Below are 18,883 nucleotides of genomic sequence, written 5' to 3'. Positions count from 1 at the left end.
GAGTAGTCCGCATGGCTCTTTTTAATTTAACATGCTCTAACAGTGAAAACATAAAATGGCCATTTTCACTGCCGCAAGGACAGGAGTCCCATTGGCTAACATAGAGTTTCACTAGCCACCACCCTAAGTGCTACCTTCCATTTTAGACCACCAAAGATATTACGCTAAGGTATTATCAAATTAATCACTACATTAATCCTGACTCATTGCTGAGATCTGCTTTAACGTAATGTTTATTAGGGAGGTGACTTTAGGTAGCCACCACTTTGTTGCTTAAACCTTTGGTAGCCCTTCATGTTAATCTGTAGCACTTGTCACCCGATACAACATGCTGTTCCCCCGCTAGGAAGTGAGAAGCACTCCCAGGAAGATGGAACAAAGAAAAGTGATGAAGGGAGGAAGTTTGACCATCTCCAGCAGGACGATTACTGCATGGTGGCCACAGATGGCCCAGCTTCAAAGAGGCTACCGCCTCAGTGAAGCAAGTGGCAATCACATCCTTGCATGCCCGCTCCTTTGTCCAGGCAGAATGGCTGGCATCTCTACCAGGGGGGAAAAACCTGTTGCAGAACATGTTTTTCTGGGGAGAGGCTCATTATGCTTGGTATATCCCAGAGGTGCACCCAAGGCTTCTCACAGGGGGAGAAGGCTTGCGCTATCTCGGTTTAGAGTAGAAGGGGCGGGGTATCCTAGATTGTTTGAGGACCAAACCCCCAGAAAGTGACATAAAGTGTAGCCTCATGGGATCTATTGCCTCACTGGCTAGTGAGTTGTCCCCTCCCACAAATGAGAAGATGGCATAAAAGTGGCATCTAAAACCTGTAGTCCTCTGGTCACTGCTGGACTGGCAAGAAGACAGAAGGCGACCTGCCCTGCTGCTCCACAGACCCAGCAAAGAAAGGCTACATCAAGGTAGGACTGCACTTGCTGACTCAATGGACTGGCAAAGAGGACCGTACCTGCTGTGACCACTTGTGGAAGAAGAGCCCCACTTGTACCAAAAACTCAAAGAAGATTGCCCTGCTGCTCCCTGGACCCAGCAAAGAGAGGTTGTACCAAAGTCTGGACTGCACCAGCTGAACCTGAGGGAATCCACTTGTGCCAGGACAGAAGACGTGACTCCAATGGCAAAGTGGATAGCCCTCTGTTCAGCATCCAGGATACAAAAGCTGAAGGGAGCTTGCACTTCTGAGAGCTCAGCTGCCCAGGTTCACCTGTGGCCTGTGGACACTGAAGTACCTGCTGGGAGACCAAGTCCTGACCTGCTGAAAGAGTCTTCAAGTCCATGGCACTCATGGCTGTCATCACAGTGGACCGTGGTCCTCCTGCAAGAAAGAGACGTTCAACTGTGGACAACTGTTGTAACCAGAGACATGTCGGCCAGTGGCAACTGGACTTGCACTCAACTTTACTGAAGCACCATGAGAGATAAAAACCTGTGGCCCATTGGGGTGGGTACAGGAACACTCACTGCATCTCTTCCACAGCTCCAGCATTTTCAGCAGCCTCAGCATCTTCTCAGCATAATGTGTCTTCAGCACCAAGACAACTTCTTTGCTGAAACATGAATCCAGGAGAAATCTTCCCTGAGAACGCTGGGACTGTTGGACCTGACAGTTAACTGTCTCCATGGACCTGAGTGGTCCTCCTGACTGGCTTGTAACCCATTGTGGCCAGTCCAAGAGAGGATTGGTAGCCATGCTAGACATTTGACTCAGTAACAGCAAAGCCCATTACAAAGATTTATTGGAACTTAAAAGAATTTGCTTACCTTTTAAAAAATCACACCTCCGGTTTCCGTCGATAGATTTTTGATGTTTTGGTATCTACTTTAAGATAAAAATCTACTCTATTCCTATAAATTTATGTTGTGTATTCTTGTTTACCTGCCGTTTCTGTACTTCTAAATGCTTTACATTTGTTCCTTTGAATACATTTGTACCACATCTACCCAGGACTGAGCTAGGGGTTTTCTTACTACCCCACATAATAACCTAATTTCCTTAATTGTCACTGTGACAATACAATTTTATTGATAAAGTACATTCAAGCATTATTTTCTGAATAATTTTACACATCAGCTCTTTAACATACCAATTAAATATGAAATGTATACTCCATACTTGAGTCAGGAGCTAACACTAACATGCATATTTTCACTTACCAAATTAGATTCACTAGGAGGATGATACTTCTCAGTACCCATTCTCACAAGTCCATCGTTATACAAAAATATTCGTAGTGGGTCACAGGAGGTCACTAAAATGTAAATCCGCAAATCAAACTTGTAACCCTCCATGAGAAAAGGCTTGTCAAGGTACTCCTGCACAATCAAGTGCTCTTGAGATTGTAGTTTGTCTCCGCTTCTTATCAAGGAGATCCTGTTAAAACATACATAGAAATGGTAATTAAAAAGATCATCTCTGCATGCGGCTACAATATATAGGCTAGTTCAGCAAATACAGAAACACATTGGGTATTTGCAACCTGTTTTATTGCACAAAATAAACAATAACCTCAGTTGTGGGCACTAAAAATATTAGAAAGCCATGCCTAACTCTAAACACCTCAATACACAGGCATTCAAAGCGGCAAGGGTAGTGTTAACACCTATTAAATAAACTTCCTGGACTAAAGAATCACCCACAGGCCCCTCTAGATATTAATTGGTTCATCAAGAAGACTATGAAAAAAAAATCAGGAGGCGCTGACATGAAGGGGGAATAGTGTTACCACTCGCAAGCACCTCCAAATGTTGCTTGCTGAAAATATTAATGACTTATGTTAGAAATGGCTTTTCTGCAGGGTCACCTCCAAACATTTTGCCTTCCAGCTTCTCTTTTTCTGACCTCACTTTTGCTTGCTTTAGGACTCTGCACACTTTACCACTGCTAACCAGTACTAAAGTGCATAAGCTCTATCCCTTAAAACATGGTGACATTGTCTCATACCCAATTGGCTTAATTTACTTATAAGTCCATGGTAAAGTGCCCTACATGTGCCCAGGGCCTGTAGATTAGATGCTACTAGTGGTCCTGCAGCACTGGTTGTGCCACCCACATAAGTAGCCCCTTAACCATGTCTCAGGCCTGTCATTGCAAGTCCTGTGTGTGTAGTTTCAATGCCAATTCGACTTGCCAAGCCCTAAACTCCCCTTTTTCTACATATAAGTTACCCCTAAGATAGGCCCTAGTTAACCCATAGGGCAGGGTGCTATGTAGGGAAAAGGCAGGACATGTACCTGTGTAGTTTATATGTTTTGGTAGTGTAAAACCCCTAAATTTGTTTTACACTGCTGTGAGGCCTGCTCCTTTCATAGACTAACATTAGGGCTACCCTCATGTACTGTTTGAGTGTTAGATTCTGATCTGAAAGGAGTAACAAGGTCATATTTAGTATGGCCAAAATGGTAATACAAAATCCTGCTGACTGGTGCAGTTGGATTTAGTATTACTATATTAAGAAATGCCACTTTTAGAAAGTGAGCCTTTCTGTGCACTTAAATCCTTCTGTGCCTTGCAATCCACCTCTGGCTGGGTTAGTTGACAGCTCCTTTTTTCATTTTACTCAGACAACCCCAAACGCAGGATGCTCAGTCACACCTGCACACATCTGCATACTGAATGGGTCTTCCTGGGCTGGGACGGTGGAGGGCCTGATGCTTACATGTCAACGGACACTGGCCTGTCCTCACACAATGGACTGCCAAACCCCCTACTGGGACCCTGGCAGACAGGATGGAACTGAAAGGGGACCTTGTGCACTTCTAAGCCACTCTTTTAAGTCTACCCCACTTCAAAGGCATTTTTGCGTATATAAACTGGGTCCCTGACCCCACCAATTTAGACACTTCTGGACCTAAACCTGCAGCCTGTCAAGAGAAACTGACTGGCTGCCCAAAGGACTCACATGGACTGCTGTGAAGGGCTGCTGCCTTGCTGTTTTCCATGCTGCCTTGCTGGCCTCTGACTTTGCTGAGAAGTGCTCTCCAAGGGCTTGGATTGAGCTTGCCTCCTGTCTTCTGAAGTCTCAGAGCCAAAAAGACTTACTCTCTGCAAAGAACTCCTTGTGCAGCAAAATGTAGACGCACAGCCTGCCAGAAACATTGCACAGCCTGCACCGCGGTGAGAAAATCACTGCACGCCGAACCAGAACGATGCAGCCCGGTTCCCCGAGTGGAGATCGACGCAGCACCTGCGTTGCAACCGGAACTTCGACGCAGGGCCCACTGGATCAACCCATGGCCGAGCTGGAACGATGAAGCCCAACTTCCTGTGAGAAGAATCGACGCAGTGCCTGTCGTGCAACAGAAATTTCCCCACATCGCCCACCGGATTGACGCATCTCCTGTGACTTCATCCTGCATGCCCAGGGTTTCTCTGCATCGTCCCTGGGGTGTCCAAATACCCTGCAACCAGAAGAGGATCCAAGTCTAAGTGCTGGAAATCGACACAAGGCCCTTGCTGCGTGGAAAATACAGACGCATCATCTGTGTGTGCCCAGAGAAACTGACGCAAACCTCCCAGTTTTCAACGCACCTCCTCCTCTGCGGTCCCTTGCGGCTAATTTAGGTACTTTGCAAACCAGGTACTTTGTGCTTGCAAGAGACACTTATTGCTTTTAAGAACTTGAGACTCTTTTATCATTTTCTAAAGTGATATTTCAGTGTGTACTTATCAAATTTGATCGTTTTGACCTTATTTTATCCAGATAAATATCCTGTATTTTTTTAAACCTGTATGATGTATTTTAGTGGTGTTTATACTGTGTTATTGCATGATTTATTGCACAAATACTTCACACATTGCCTTCTAAGTTAAGCCTGACTGCTCAGTGCCAAGCTACCAGAGGGTGGGCACAGGACAATTTGGATTGTGTGTGACTTACCCTGACTAGAGTGAGGGTCCCTGCTTGGACAGGGGGTAACCTGACTGCCAACCAAAGAACCCATTTCTAACAACAGGTATGCCCTAAACTTCTGTGGCATATTTTGCAAATTTACCAAAAAAGTGTATTTTCCTTGTGATAGTCTGACTGTTTTTCTGTGAAGTTTACTGGATCACTGGTGATTTTACCGAAAGAAATATGAAACTGCACACACAGTGAATTTGTGCAGTAATTAACTTGCCCTATTTTTTAGGTCTCCACTCTAGACGCGCATGCGTGTCTTGAACCGATACTGATGTAATCTACATCATGGGCCCACAGCCTTCCCATTTGCTGACACCATCATCGCTCCATTTGCAGCATCCCCATTACTGAAGGGCATGCCTACATCATGCCTCTTCCGCTGCTTAGCCCTCCCAAGGGCACTGCTCAACTACTTTTTAACCTTACGCAGTGGCGATTTTTCATCAATTTCAGGACTACTTTTTTCTTTTTAAATTGGGTGACGGGGCCGCCACACGTTAGGGGCACTGGTGTGTTGAAAAGAGTCGAAGGGGCCATTTCCCTTGCTTCCACAAGGGCTGATAGCAGCCTTGCTGCGCTATTGCAGTGCATATGTGCTGTGAATGTGAAGCGCTCCCACTTTCGCATACTTACTGAGGCTCCTGTTTTTTCTTTTACTTATCCTGTCCTGATTTTCAAGCCATCCTCAGGAACGCTGTTTTAATTCACTACTAGTGAAAGCATGCAAACTCTACATACCACATGAGGTGAAGTGAGCTCAATCCCTGACTCCCACATTAGCAAAGCTTTTCCTCAGGGAAGCCCAACACTCACCCACTGTACCCCTGGCCCTACCCACGCTTGGCGTTTCTCTTCTTCTCTCCAAGCAAAGGTTGCTAACCACTGATGTCACTTCCATAGCCATAGTTTCCGAGACATCTGAGCTCTAACTAATGCCAAGACATTTAAAAAGTTTTTTTATGCTTTATTTTTTTAATTGTTTACGACTTTTTATGTAGCGATTCAGCTGCTAGCACCAAAGTTGTAAATGATGCTTCATATTTACTTTTTGCGATCAATGTTATTCGCCACTCCTGTAGGCCGCCTCCAATGCATACTATCCCAGCCTTCTCCTGCTCAGTGTTGTTCTTAGTCTGTCTCTAACAACTCTGCATAATATTGCTGCTTCATCTTCAATGCTGAGATATAACGTGAAGTACATGTGTAGTTTCAATGCTTTTCCTCATGTGAGTTGTAGTTTGCTAAGAGCTTGTTGAATGTTATGCAGCTTTTACCAGACTTCATGAGCCGGCATTTCTCACACAGAGACACAGTGTTGTTGCTTTACATATTCACATCGGTGAGTTGACAGTAATATGAAGACAAACGGGGAACAACAAAAAGAACGAAGCCAAGGTAAGTACAACGTTTTTGTGGTACTTTATTTTCCCGCTCGTGAGCTGCGTTACTTTACTGCTGTTTCTGTGTGAGGTACTTTAGGCCCAAACAAGGTAGGAAGGGAATTCTAACAACTTTGCTGGCCAACTGTGTTGTTTTAGAACCTGCACTTCTTTATTTTCGGACCCCGAGTACCAGCAATTCTCGCCAGAGGTGCAATACTTTTATTTGGAGAGTGCCATCACGTTTCAGAAGCAAGGAAGTATTCTAGGCCAGGCTACCTATATTTTTTCCACTTGAAGCACTGGGTTGAACTAACGACATGCCTTTGTTTCAGTACTTCCCAACTCATTATTTGTGCAATAACCTGCCGACCTTGCAACCATGTGCTCTTAGAAGACCAGGGGCCAGATGTAGCAAACGATTGCGACTCGCAAACGGGCCGAATCGCAATTTGCGACAGTGCAAAATCGGAAATGGGATGCAAAAAGCCCATTTCCGACTCGCAAAAAGCGATGGGACCCGTTTGCGAGTCGCATCCGGTGCGACCCCATTTTGCGACCCGCAAATTGCAAGTCGCAATTTGCGAGTCGCAAACCTTATGCAATTGCAACTCGCAAATTGCGACTAGTCGCAAAAAGCCCAGTTTGCATGTCCCATTTACCACTAACTCAGAGCAGGTGGTAACCATTACCAAAGTATAAAATGGGACTCAGAAGGCATCTGGGTTACTCAAGATGGCGGAGATATACCTGATAGCAGTGAGGAGGAGAGTCTACGCAGCCCAGCAGAGGAGGAGGAGGGGCCACAGACAGGAGAAGATATATAGAACCAGGCAGACTCTTTTTCAGCAAACTGAAGAGGAGATCTATGACAAATACCGCCTTAGCAGCGCAGCCATTCTAGAATTAATAGATTTACTGAAACCACAGCTAGAACACAAGACTCTGCGTGGCTGCGCCATCCCTACGCATGTGCAAGTACTATGCGCACTGCACCTCTTGGCCTCAGGGAGCTATCAGGGGGTCATTGCCGTGGCAGGTGGGGTATCCCAAAGTGCAGTGTCAAGGTTCCTCAGGGTATTCCTAGATGCCTTAGTCACGCACATGTCTCACTTCATATACTTACCAAGGAATGAGGCAGAAATTAAAAGCACCAAGCTGGACTTTTACCGCATTGCCCACTTTCCTCATGTCATAGGGTGTGTAGATGGGACACACATTCAAATATGCCCCCCTGATAATCTGGAACACATTTTCCGCAACAGGAAGTGTACCCACCCACTCACTCAACATACAGGTTGTTTGTGATGCCCATTATGTCATCACGGACATCGTAGCTAAGTTTCCTGGCAGTACCCATGACTCATACATTTTTAGGCATAGTGGGATACATCAACGCCTGGAACGTGGGGAATTTGGAGACGGTTACCTCCTAGGTAGAGCCACAGACACTTGCAGACATACACACAGGTCACTGTGCACGACAATCTGGACTTCCTAACCGTGTACTTTTGTGCCCAACAGGTGACAGTGCATATGCTCTCAGGCCTTGGATCATGACTCCGTTTTTAACACCCAGAACTGAATCAGAGAGGCAATACAACAGTGCGCATAAGAGGACCAGGAACCTGATCGAGCGCACCTTCGGACTGCTGAAGGCAAGATTCAGATGCCTCCACCACAGTGGAGGCGCCCTCCAATACACCCTCCAATACACCCCCATTACCGCTTTCAAAATTGTGGTCGCATGCGCCATCCTCAACAACATAGCCACCCGACGTGGGCTACCTCTCACCCCTGCAGACCCAGATCCTGATGATGAAGAGCAAGAACAACCACATCGCCATCATGGGGATAGGAGTCTAGCTAATCAAGGCAGACTGAGACGGGACCACATTACAACGCAATATTTTGGACGGTACGTGTCAACACCCACCATACTCACCTATTAACCATTTGTTAAGTGGAACAAAAATAACTGTTTTATTAATGTCATGAAGAAACTATATACAAGTTGAAATTGTCCATGGGCAGGAAAATGCCAACCAGTCATGTGGCACATTAACGCCATGTGCCACATTAATCTGTCCTGGCTGTTATCTATGATCTCCTGCCCCTCCTGCCAGCCTGGCTGGTCCCTGCTACGTCCATGGTGCTGTGCCTACCACTCCTCAGCACCCTACTGTGAGTGGCAGAGACACTGCTCACTGTTGAGCCCTCCTCCCAGGTGTATTTGTTGACTTCCTGGCTGTGATGTCATCATCATGTGCCAGGAAGTGTTTCCAGAGTGTTCTGGTATGCTTTCTGGAGTGTTCTGCTGCATCTGCAAGCAATTTTGAAGGTAATGGCAATTTGCGACACCCACTCGCTAATTGCGAGTTCGTTTTTGCACACTCGCAAACAGCGACCTCGCAAACTGCGGACTCGCACACAGCGTTGCGAGTCCGGCTGCGAGTCGCAAAATCGGATCGCTTTTTTTTCTGGCATTCCAATTTGCGAGTCGCATTTTGCGAGTCGCATCAACTCGCAAAATGCGAGTCGCAATTTTTATTTTTGCTACATCTGGCCCCAGGTCCTTTAAACCCACAATCGAAACAAAAGAATCGCAGCATTGTTCACTCTCATAAGAATCCCCACTTTAATGCCCAACCTGTGGCTTCCTATCTGGCTTTGCATAACGAAACTCAAAGGTGTGTCCCGTCTGCACCCCAAAATCCTGTGAACCCCCTACTGTCACTCCTCCCCTACACTATAACTCTTCCCTGGCTTCTTTCTCTCTTCTCACCCCATTGCTCTTTTCTACCCTTCTCCTCTCCCACTTCCTTCAGTTTTCCCTCTCCACCTCCTTATCCTTCCTTCTCATATTTATTTATATATATAAATATATATATATATATATATAGAGAGAGAGAGAGAGAGAGAGAGAGAGAGAGAGATGCTGCGGTTCTTTGACCTGTGATTTAGTTTCAGCTATAGAGGGATGCTCCAGGCAGAGGGCTAAAAGACTACCATTGACAAAGTCAATAGCTCTCGGATTGCTGAGACTAAATGGCATTGCCAATGCTTGTTATTATTTGCTCACAGCCTGACTGAGCTCCTAAAAGTATAAATGCTTGCACCACTGGGGATAAAACCTCCCACGATACCAGTAGTTCATCTCCCAAAGATGGAATGAATGAATGAATGATGTATTTCTATTGTGTCTCGGTGAACATTAACGCATGACAACACCTTAAATACAAACTTTTGGATTTTGTTTACAAACTTTACATCACTTAAAATACATTCTTTATATACAAATATATAATTATATATATAACAGAGTTGTTGATCTGTAACCTCATTGTCTTAAAAGTAATTGAACGTTTTTATTGCAAGGGTTTGCCACTGCCTTTAATAAATTGAATAACGACATAGATAGCCTAATAATCATACTTGAATTCATCCGTTCTACGGAAACTGAGGTTAGTGGAAGAATAATGACCTAAAGATAGCCGATTCGTTTTATTTCATACGTATTTACGTGTTTTCTATAGCACCAGACAGCTGACTTTCATAGAATGTGCAGGACATCGCATGGGACCCAATAGCAATCCAGAAGGATATGGGTAGGTGGGTACTCTGGAAAGAACTGCGCGGCAAGTTAGGTTAGTATGATTAGGATGGACATTGGTTGATGGTTCTAGGACTTTTTACTACAGGAAGGCCACCACTGCGCACTTTATGCTCCTAATCCTTCATCATTGTGGCTAATTGCCAATCACATCTTGAATCCGCCCGGAGGAGTATTTAAGTTTCACTATTTTTTCTGTTGTCTCATTAGGTGTGCCCTTTCACCTCCATTGGAATTCATGAGAAGCTAACTTCTGCCTGGGAACAGACAGTGTATGACCTGGTAACACTGAGGAGTGAGGCGGGCTGATAAAAGTCTCTGAAAAATTACGCAGCAGAAAATAAATTTGAAGCGTCAATTTTCCAAAAGCTTTTTTTTTTTGGCTTGCTCTCCAGTGCTGCCAGGGAAAGAAGCTATTGGCTTTTCAATGCTTGTTATTTTTTGTGGTATTTTCTTATGCTTCCTGCTGGCCTCTTCAATAGCAAGCTACTTTAGGGGGAGTAGAAGTGGGCAAAAAAAACAAAAAAATACACTTCCTTGTCCACTTCATGGTGATCGGTCACTACTCAGTAATTTTTTAGATATAATCATTTTAAAAAGGCGCCAGAAGGGCTTAAAGCGGTGAACAATTTTGTTTACCTTTGCCATCTTACGATGAGATTCAGTGATTAAAGACTCCTGCCAACATTTAACATTTTTGACAAATTATTGCTGGGAGAATGGCTTTTTCCCATCTTGAAAATCGTGAATCGATTCAGGTTCACAATTTTTACACTATGGAAAGCCAACAGCAATGTGCGGGCACCATGAAAATTGTTTGACTCTGGAGGAGTGTTTTGGGGGGCTGAGTTGGTGAAACTGAGGGAGTGGGAGAGACCCAGTACCATGCAAAATTCGCGTGCCATACCAGGAAAAAATACAGAAAACAGCAAGTGATTCATGAGTCAATACAATAACGCAAACCTTAATTTCAAGTAGTGAAATCTTCCACTATAGTGTGAAAAGTCTTGAATTGGATTTGATGTGTGACTTTAAGAATAGATTAAAAAACAGAAAGGGTATAAACCATAGACAAAGAGAGAGACAGAGAAAAAAGAGAGGGGAACACCCAAAGGTCGCACAGAAAAAGGTGTGTGAAGCAGGGTTTCGGTGCCTGCACAGGGTTGGGTGTAGAGATCTGGCCCCGCTGCGAAGAGGCAAAGACTATGGGGAACATGGGATGGCCACCACTAGCGGGTTAGATGCCCGAGCCAAGCTCTGCAACCAACAGCAATTAAGCACACCCAAAGGTTATGCGTACCAGGTGTTGGGAAGAAAATATATTCTAAAAAAGGACCTCGTAATTCACTAAAAAAATCAAAGTTAAAACCTGATTTATGGTGCTGGCTCAAATGTGTCACCACTCAAATTTGACAGTTATGGTTCACAGCATTTCTTTCAGGGAATATTGAAAGGCAGACAGACATAGATAGATAGATAGATAGATAGATAGATAGATAGATAGATAGATAGATAGATAGATAGATAGATTACAATGGAGGTGTTCTTGAGAAGGTATGCGAACATAGAAAAGGGGAAAATTTTCACATTTCCTGGAATGGTTACACCTTAAGCAGATAAGCACACTAGACATGTTTATCAATGATTACATTCTTGTGTTTTTGCAAAACGTCTACTATCTCAGTCATGTACTAACTTGCAACTAACATTCTTTAAAAACGTGAAATTAATCGGAAATAATATTGGTCCTTGTGTACTTGCACCTAAAATTCTATAGAACATGTATCTTACGCATGTAGTATACAATGTCCCTTACACACCACTCATTTTAAAGCAGAATGTAATTCATTTCAAAAGAGTACCACTAGAGGGCACTCCAACATTATTTGTGATAACTAGACTGAAAGTATTGTAAATTCATCATGTTTTATAGTATAACGCCAATTGGCATTACTCGTTATACTAGGCAGCATCATTGCGCAGCGTTTTGCACACATTCAATATTTTTATGCACTTTATACAACACGTCATGTTTATATATTATATTATACATGGGAGTGTGCAATTGTTGGATAAAATCACATCTCTTATTACCTTCCTACAATCCAGTGATATCTCTAGTCGCCTGTAACTGCTGTAGCTGCTCAACAAAAATATGCAGGGCCGGCTTTTTGCGCGGACCAAGCTATGATGGCTGTCGAGCGCTGTGTTTCAAAATAACATGTGGGGTTAAAAGCACTGCTCCAGAGCTCCTTGCTCGACCAGGACTTCTTCAGGCAACAATAAAAATGTCAAGATAACTCTGTTGACTAATGTCCATGCTGAAGAGAGGAGTTTTGACTAGCGTCAGTTATGATTTTTCCTGACGTAGCGCAGCTGGTTAATGTGCCTGTTGCCAAGAACACATACTATGCAGATCAAACAACTGAGTGCGAGTGAACAATGAACAGCGCTATACAAAATTAAATGTATGCCAGAGAGTGGCTATAGAGATATGAGGGCCACTGTTGGAGCAAGGTAGTGTGGGAATTCGTGGAAAAGGTCAGTAGGGGGTGTGCCAAAAAGATTAACACACTGAGCACCATCAGAGCTAAAGCCTCCCCTGATAATAAGTTATTAAAGCTGAGTTGTGACATTATAAAGCATACACTAGAGCTAGCAGCTAAGAGGAAAGGCAGCTCACAAGGCATGATTACTGATGCAATTTAAACAAGAGCTAGTTACTTTCTTCTGACAGATTCTTCTAAAATGAAGTGATCAGCAGCAAGGAGATATTTATGGCAACATGTTTTTTGCATATTTCTGGACATTACAGTGAAGGTAGATTCTGTTTGTTAATACGCATTCAGAAAAGCAGGATTCTTCATCTGACTTACATTAAACTGATTTTAATATCTTATTAGCAACAAATTACAAATGCTTTTTGGGTGTATTTAATGTTGTACCTCATATTCTGCTTTTTTTCATGTCTACAACCATACCATCTCTTTCATACGGAGAAGCAAGACACCAAAGTTTTAAGTTGTTTGTGGAAAGGGTGATGGTGTGATTATGTATTATAAGGAATAAAGTACCCTCTGCAGTACGTTAAAAGGATATCACCTTGGAATTCCTTGACGTTATCAAGGAACTTGATCTCCAATGCTCTATTTATTCACAGAACTCCTCTGTGATTTGCAATATCCTAATAATTATATGGAGGGAGTACTTTAGCCCATATGGAACTAAAATTAAATGCAAGCTGTACAGTAAGACAGTGCCTAAACTTACCCTACAGTTCTGCCTCAATAACCACTTCTCACCTCTCAGTCACACCTAAGAAAATGTGCTAAATGTCATGGTAGATCATGCAAATACATATTTTGTTTGCAATATGTACCCCTCTCAGGAATCCGAAACAGAATTAGTAAACAATTGCCTAATATGTGAATTAACTTACACAACACATTTGCTGCCAAGGGAAATGAAAAAAACTGATGCTGAAGGAAGGCGTTATATTTACTATTGTTTTGGCTCCAATAACCTACTTTCATGCCCCTTATGAAGCCCAAATTGCTTTTACCTAGAATAAGTATCTCTACTGTTTGTTATTTACGGTTGAAAGAGAGGGGAGGTATTGGTGACTTGCCTGAGGTTGAAAGAGCACTCCAATTCTATGGGAGCTGGCAGGCAGAAAAGCATTTCAGTATGAAGGTGGAGCGAATGAATGTAATAGGCTGCAAACTGCATACAGAAACCAGTACTCAAGGTTGCACCAAGTTAAATTAGATTTTTAGGAAGCAGTCCGCCTCTAGATGATTGGAAAAAATCCTCTTCTGGACCACGTTCCAGCAGAACCTATATGCCTCTACTGAGAGGGATTTCTTGGCCAATCACTCTCTTTTCAAAGGATGCATGTTTAGGGGCACAGCCTTGCATGATTTGAGATTCCGTCTTTGAAAGTAGGGCCGGAGTTTCGATGTGGTTGCTTTGGCTCATGCTTAACACTTGTCTAGCTGCAACAATCAGGATCTTCTATCTTCTTATGTGTGAGAAATGCAGAGCTCTCAAACTTCTGACACAGCAGTAGAGCCCAAGATAACGCAAGATAAAGAGTCATTTTCTCATGGTAAAGACATCACTTTTGAATACTTTGTTAACCTGAGCTTGAGCAAGATATTAGGCCACCTTTATAGCTTTTGTACAGGCTTCAGTGCAAGTCCACTTTCTTGAGCCAAACATAGGTGTCTTTGTATTCTTTTCCATGCTCCTTGTTAGAAAGGGGGTCTCTAGTTGCATCCTGTCAATTAGGGACCCTCAATCTAGTCAGGGTAAGGGAGGCACACAGCTAAAAAAAAACCCTGCTCATCCCCTTGGTAGCTGGGCATGAGCAGTTAGGCTTATCTCAGAGGCAATGTGTAAAGTATTTGTGCACACACAGTAACAAAGTGAAAACACTACAAAAGGACTCCAAACCAGTTTAGAAAAATAGCCAATATTTATCAGAGTAAAACAAGACCAAAATGTCAAAAAGCAACATATACAAGCTAAGATCAATTTTTTTTAAAGATTAAGGGGGTAATTATGAACCCCGGCGGTTCAGCCTGCCATGCCGGCGGCGGGTGAAAAGACCGCCACCGGCATGGCGGGCTGAACCGCCATATAATGAACACATGGAGGGCTGCAATAGGAGGCCCTCCTCCACCGCCAGGCTGCCTCCGACAGGCAGCCTGACGGTGGAGGGAATCATTATCCAACAGGGCAGCGCTGCTGCCCCTCGGATAATGATCCCTACTGCCACCATCCTTTCCCAGGCTGGCGGAAGGGGTGCTCCGGGACCCCCCTGGGGGCCCCTGCACTGCCCATGCACTTTGCATGGGCAATGCAGGGGCCCCTGTGCAGTGCCCCATTGCGCAGGCCACTGCCCGATTTACAGGCAGTGATCTGCGCGACGGGTGCAGCTGCACCCACCGCACAGAGGCATGAGCCGCCGGCAGTGTCCCAGCCCAGCAGAATGTTCTTTATGCGGCCGGTGGAGTCCCAGGGGGGCTGGCGGTCAGTTGAATGACCGCCAGCCTGAACACGGTGGTAAACACCGCTGTGTTCATTATGAGGGCCTAAAACTCAGTAAAGCGCTTAGAAACACAATAGCTCCAACTACAGCTATCACAATGTCGTTGACAGAGTCATTCTCAACAGTCCAACCCCACTCACGAGGAAGTGCGGGCCAGTCACAGAGTTGCACGGACCCCAGGCACAGGACCTTTGAAAATGATGAGGAAGAAAAGACGTTGTACGGAGTTGGGAAGGTGAGGCATTGCTGGGCCGGGTGCGGCGTCAGGTCCTTACTGCTACCGGGGAGGTGAGGCATTCCTTCCTTACTGTTAGGGAGGTGAGGTAAAGCATCGGTTCCTTACGGTTGCAGGGGAGGTGATGTGGCATTGGGGGCAAGGCATTGGTTCCTTACAATTCGGCAGAGGTCAATGAATCTAGCGGGTCATGACGTGAGGCACCAAGACTTTGCAGTGTTGCGATCACACCATGGGACCACAGGTGTTGTGGTGGTGGCAGAGTCAGAGTCCAGGTGTCATGGACATTGGAGACACAGCATTCAGGACTCACACTGTGGCGGGACTTTGGAGACGTTGCAGTGGCGTCGGGACAGCAGCGTCGATTGTGGTAATTTCACTTAGCGGGGACCATGGCTTTGGTGCAGGCAGCGAAGTTGAACAATGGAGCCAGTTCCAAAGTCGCTCTGGAGTCGATGTACTTGGTTTCTTCTTGGTTACACCAGAACTCACTCCCAAGGACTCAAGAATTGGATTTGGCACCACTTGGTGAGTCAGGACTTTCAGCAAGAGAGCCAAAGGTGCTGGCAGATGAAGTCTTTGATATCTCTGAAACTTCTAACAGGAGGCAAACTCAGTCCAAGCCCTTGGAGAACCTTTGAAAGCAGGATGTAGGAAGCAAGGTCCAGTCCTTTCACTCCCAGGACAGAAGCAGCAAGCAGCAGGCCAGCACAGCAAAACAACAGGCAGAGTGGCCGTCCCTCCTACGGCACCTGGCTCTTCTTCCTGGCAGAATGTCCTCAGTCTAGAAGGACTCTAAAGTTGTGGTCACAGAGATCCAATACTTATACTCATTTCTGCCTTTGAAGTAGGCAGACTTCCAAGGAAAGTCTTTGTAGTTTACAAGATCCTGCCTTTCTTGCCCTGGCCCCAGACACACTCCAGGCAGTTGGAGATTGCTTTGTGTAAGGACAGGCACAGCCCGATTCAGGTGCAAGTGTCAGGTCTTCTCACCACTCTAGTCCAGGAAGACCCATCAGGATATGTGGGACACACCTCAGCTCCCTTTGGTTGACCGTCTAGAGTAAATTCACAAACAGCCCAACAGACATCCTGGCACAGACATGTATTCCACAGACAGGCAGAGGCACAGAATGGATAAGCAAGAAAATGTCCACTGTCTAAAAGGGGCATTTTCAGACTTACAATTTAATTCCAACTTCACCAAAAGATGTATTTTTAAATTGTGAGTTCAGAGACCCCAAACTCCAAATCAATATCTGCTCCCAATGGGAAATTACACTTGAAAGATAGTTGAAGGTAATCCCCACGTTACCCTGTGGGAGAGATAGGCCTCGCAATAGAGAAAAAGCTAATGTAGCAGTATTTCACTATGAGGACATGTAAAACACACCAGTACATTCCCTACTTTTTAAATAAACGGCACGTTGACCATAGAGCTGCCTTTGGGCATACCCTACGGGTGAGTTACATGTAGTAAAAGGGAAGGTTTGGGACTGGCAAGTGGGTGCACTTGCCAGGTCGAGCTGACAGTTAAACTGCACACACAGACACTGCAGTGGCAGGTCTGAGACATGTTTACAGGTCTACTCATGTGGATGGCACAATCAGTGCTGCAGGCCCACTGGTAGCATTTGATTTACAAGCCCTGGGCACACATAGTGCTCTATTCTAGGGACCTACTAGCAAATCAAATATGCCAATCATGGATAAACTAATCACCAATGCAATTCTAGAAAGGGAGCAATTGCACTTTAGCACTGGTCAGCAGGTTACAGGGTAGAACTGAGGTGCCCTGATGGAGCTGCGCCCGAGGTCCCAGTACTGTAACAGCAGAGTGTACTGACTGTAAGAACTGAGGTGCTCTGGCAGACAGCGAGTGTGGGTCCCTGACACTGGCATGTCTGAGGCTTGGAGTGTGTGAACCGAGGTGCATTGATGGAGCTGCGCCCGAGGTCCCAGTACTGGAGCAGCAGAGTGTACTGACTGCAAGAACAGAGGTGCTCCGGTAGAAAGCATGTGTGGGGTTCCTAGCATTAGCACTGCTGAGGGCTTGGAGTGTGTGAACTGAGGTGCACTGATGGAGCTGCGCCTGAGGTCCCAATACTGGAGCAGCAGAGTGTGCTGACTGCAAGAACTGAGGTGCTCTGGCAGACAGTGCATGTGGGGTTCCTGGCCCTGACGCAGCTGAGGGCTTGGAGTGTGTGAACTGAGGTGCAATGATGGAGCTGCACCCGAGGTCCCAGTACTAGAGAAGCAGGGTGTACTGACTGCAAGAACAGAGGTGCCCTACAGACAGAGCATGTGGGGTTCCTGGCACTGGCAGGGCTGAGGGCTTGGAGAGTGTGAACTGAGGTGCACTGATGGAGCTTCGCCCGAGGTCCCAGTACTGGAGCAGCAGAGTGTACTGACTGCCAGAACTGAGGTGCTCTGGCAGACAGCACTTGTGGGGTTCCTGGCACTCACACAGCTAAAGGTTTGGAGTGTGTGAATTGAGTTGCACTGATGGAGCTGCACCCGAGGTCCCAATACTCGAGCAGCCGAGTGTACTGACTGCAATAACTGAGGCTCTCTAGCAGATCACGCATGTGGGGTTACTGGCACAGATGAGGGCTTGGAGTGTGTGAACTGAGGTGCACTGATGGAGCTGCGAGTAGGATTCCAGTATGGAGCAGAAGTGGCAGTGTCTTTAAGGATTGCTGAGCCCTGTTAGAGCTGGGTGCCTAGGCTATGAGCAGTTACAAGCGATCCTCCACCTTCGCTCTCAGGTCCCCACAGGCAGGCACACTCGGTAAAGGAAATCCAAGCCAAGGGAGGGCTGAAGCCAGGCAGCTGATAGAGGGTACAGAGAGCCCACAAAGGCCAAATGTGTCTAAGATAACAGCCTGATTTATAGCCTTGCTTACAGCTAAGCTCAGTGAAAAGGAAAGCTTCCCTGGACAGGAGCAGAAAAGAAAGTGAAAAAAGTGTCCCCTAAAGACCAGATAAACAGGACAAGGCGTTATTATACAGTAGTTGGACCCTGCTCCCACACAGAAGAAGGAGGGACAAGAAGCATGACTGACCACTAGTAAGCAAGGATTTTTAAATGACACTGAAACTAACAAATGAAATAGCTGGAAGCCCACAGAAGAAGTGTACTTAAAAGTATGCAAGAGGTTGTATGATTACACTCGGCCTAAAAAAAGCAGCCCCTACAGGTACTTAAGTGGTTGCATTGTGTGTTTGCGGGTGGTCAAGTGAAGAAGATGCAAGGAAGTGCATTCATGAGAGTGAAAGGAGGGTGCTGAAGATGAAAAAGAGATGACATGTTTGATACGCAGATGGACAAGATGTGAGAGAAAAAGGATGTACATATTTAACAGAATGAACATAACGGGAGGAATTGAGACACTCTTAAGAACGCTAGCCCTTCAACAGGCCTCTGTAATGTTTAATTTATAGCCTCTCAATTTCAAAATTGAATATTAATTAGTGGCAATAAAATCATTGTTATTACTGTGTTACCATAAGGAGCAAACACACACTGACAAAGCTAATAGTTGTGGCTGTTGTTTTATGTGTGTCAGTTGATGTGTAAAATATTGGGAACATAGTAATCGAAAGCTCAGGAAGGAACCATAATACAGGTTGGGTGGCACATAATGGGAATCACAGAAAATTAGCTTTAAGTTATGCCCCTAATTATGTAT

At 45.1% G+C, this 18,883-nt stretch overlaps 1 protein-coding gene across 2 annotated transcripts in view; it reads right to left on the bottom strand.

Moving 5' to 3' along the window:
• Nucleotides 1–18,883, bottom strand: part of TTLL7 (tubulin tyrosine ligase like 7) — a 950,867-nt gene that overhangs the window by 461,255 nt on the left and 470,729 nt on the right. For both annotated transcript variants that reach the window (XM_069232204.1, XM_069232205.1), the window contains one exon: nt 2,165–2,381. In XM_069232204.1, the coding sequence (XP_069088305.1) occupies nt 2,165–2,381 (217 nt within the window). The remainder of the gene's footprint in view (nt 1–2,164; nt 2,382–18,883) is intronic.

The sequence above is a fragment of the Pleurodeles waltl genome, chromosome 4_2 (genome assembly GCF_031143425.1).
Source record: "Pleurodeles waltl isolate 20211129_DDA chromosome 4_2, aPleWal1.hap1.20221129, whole genome shotgun sequence".
In the NCBI taxonomy this organism is placed as follows: domain Eukaryota; kingdom Metazoa; phylum Chordata; class Amphibia; order Caudata; family Salamandridae; genus Pleurodeles; species Pleurodeles waltl.
The sequence above is the reverse complement of the archived record's forward strand: the minus strand, read 5'-3'. Positions and strand labels throughout refer to the sequence as shown.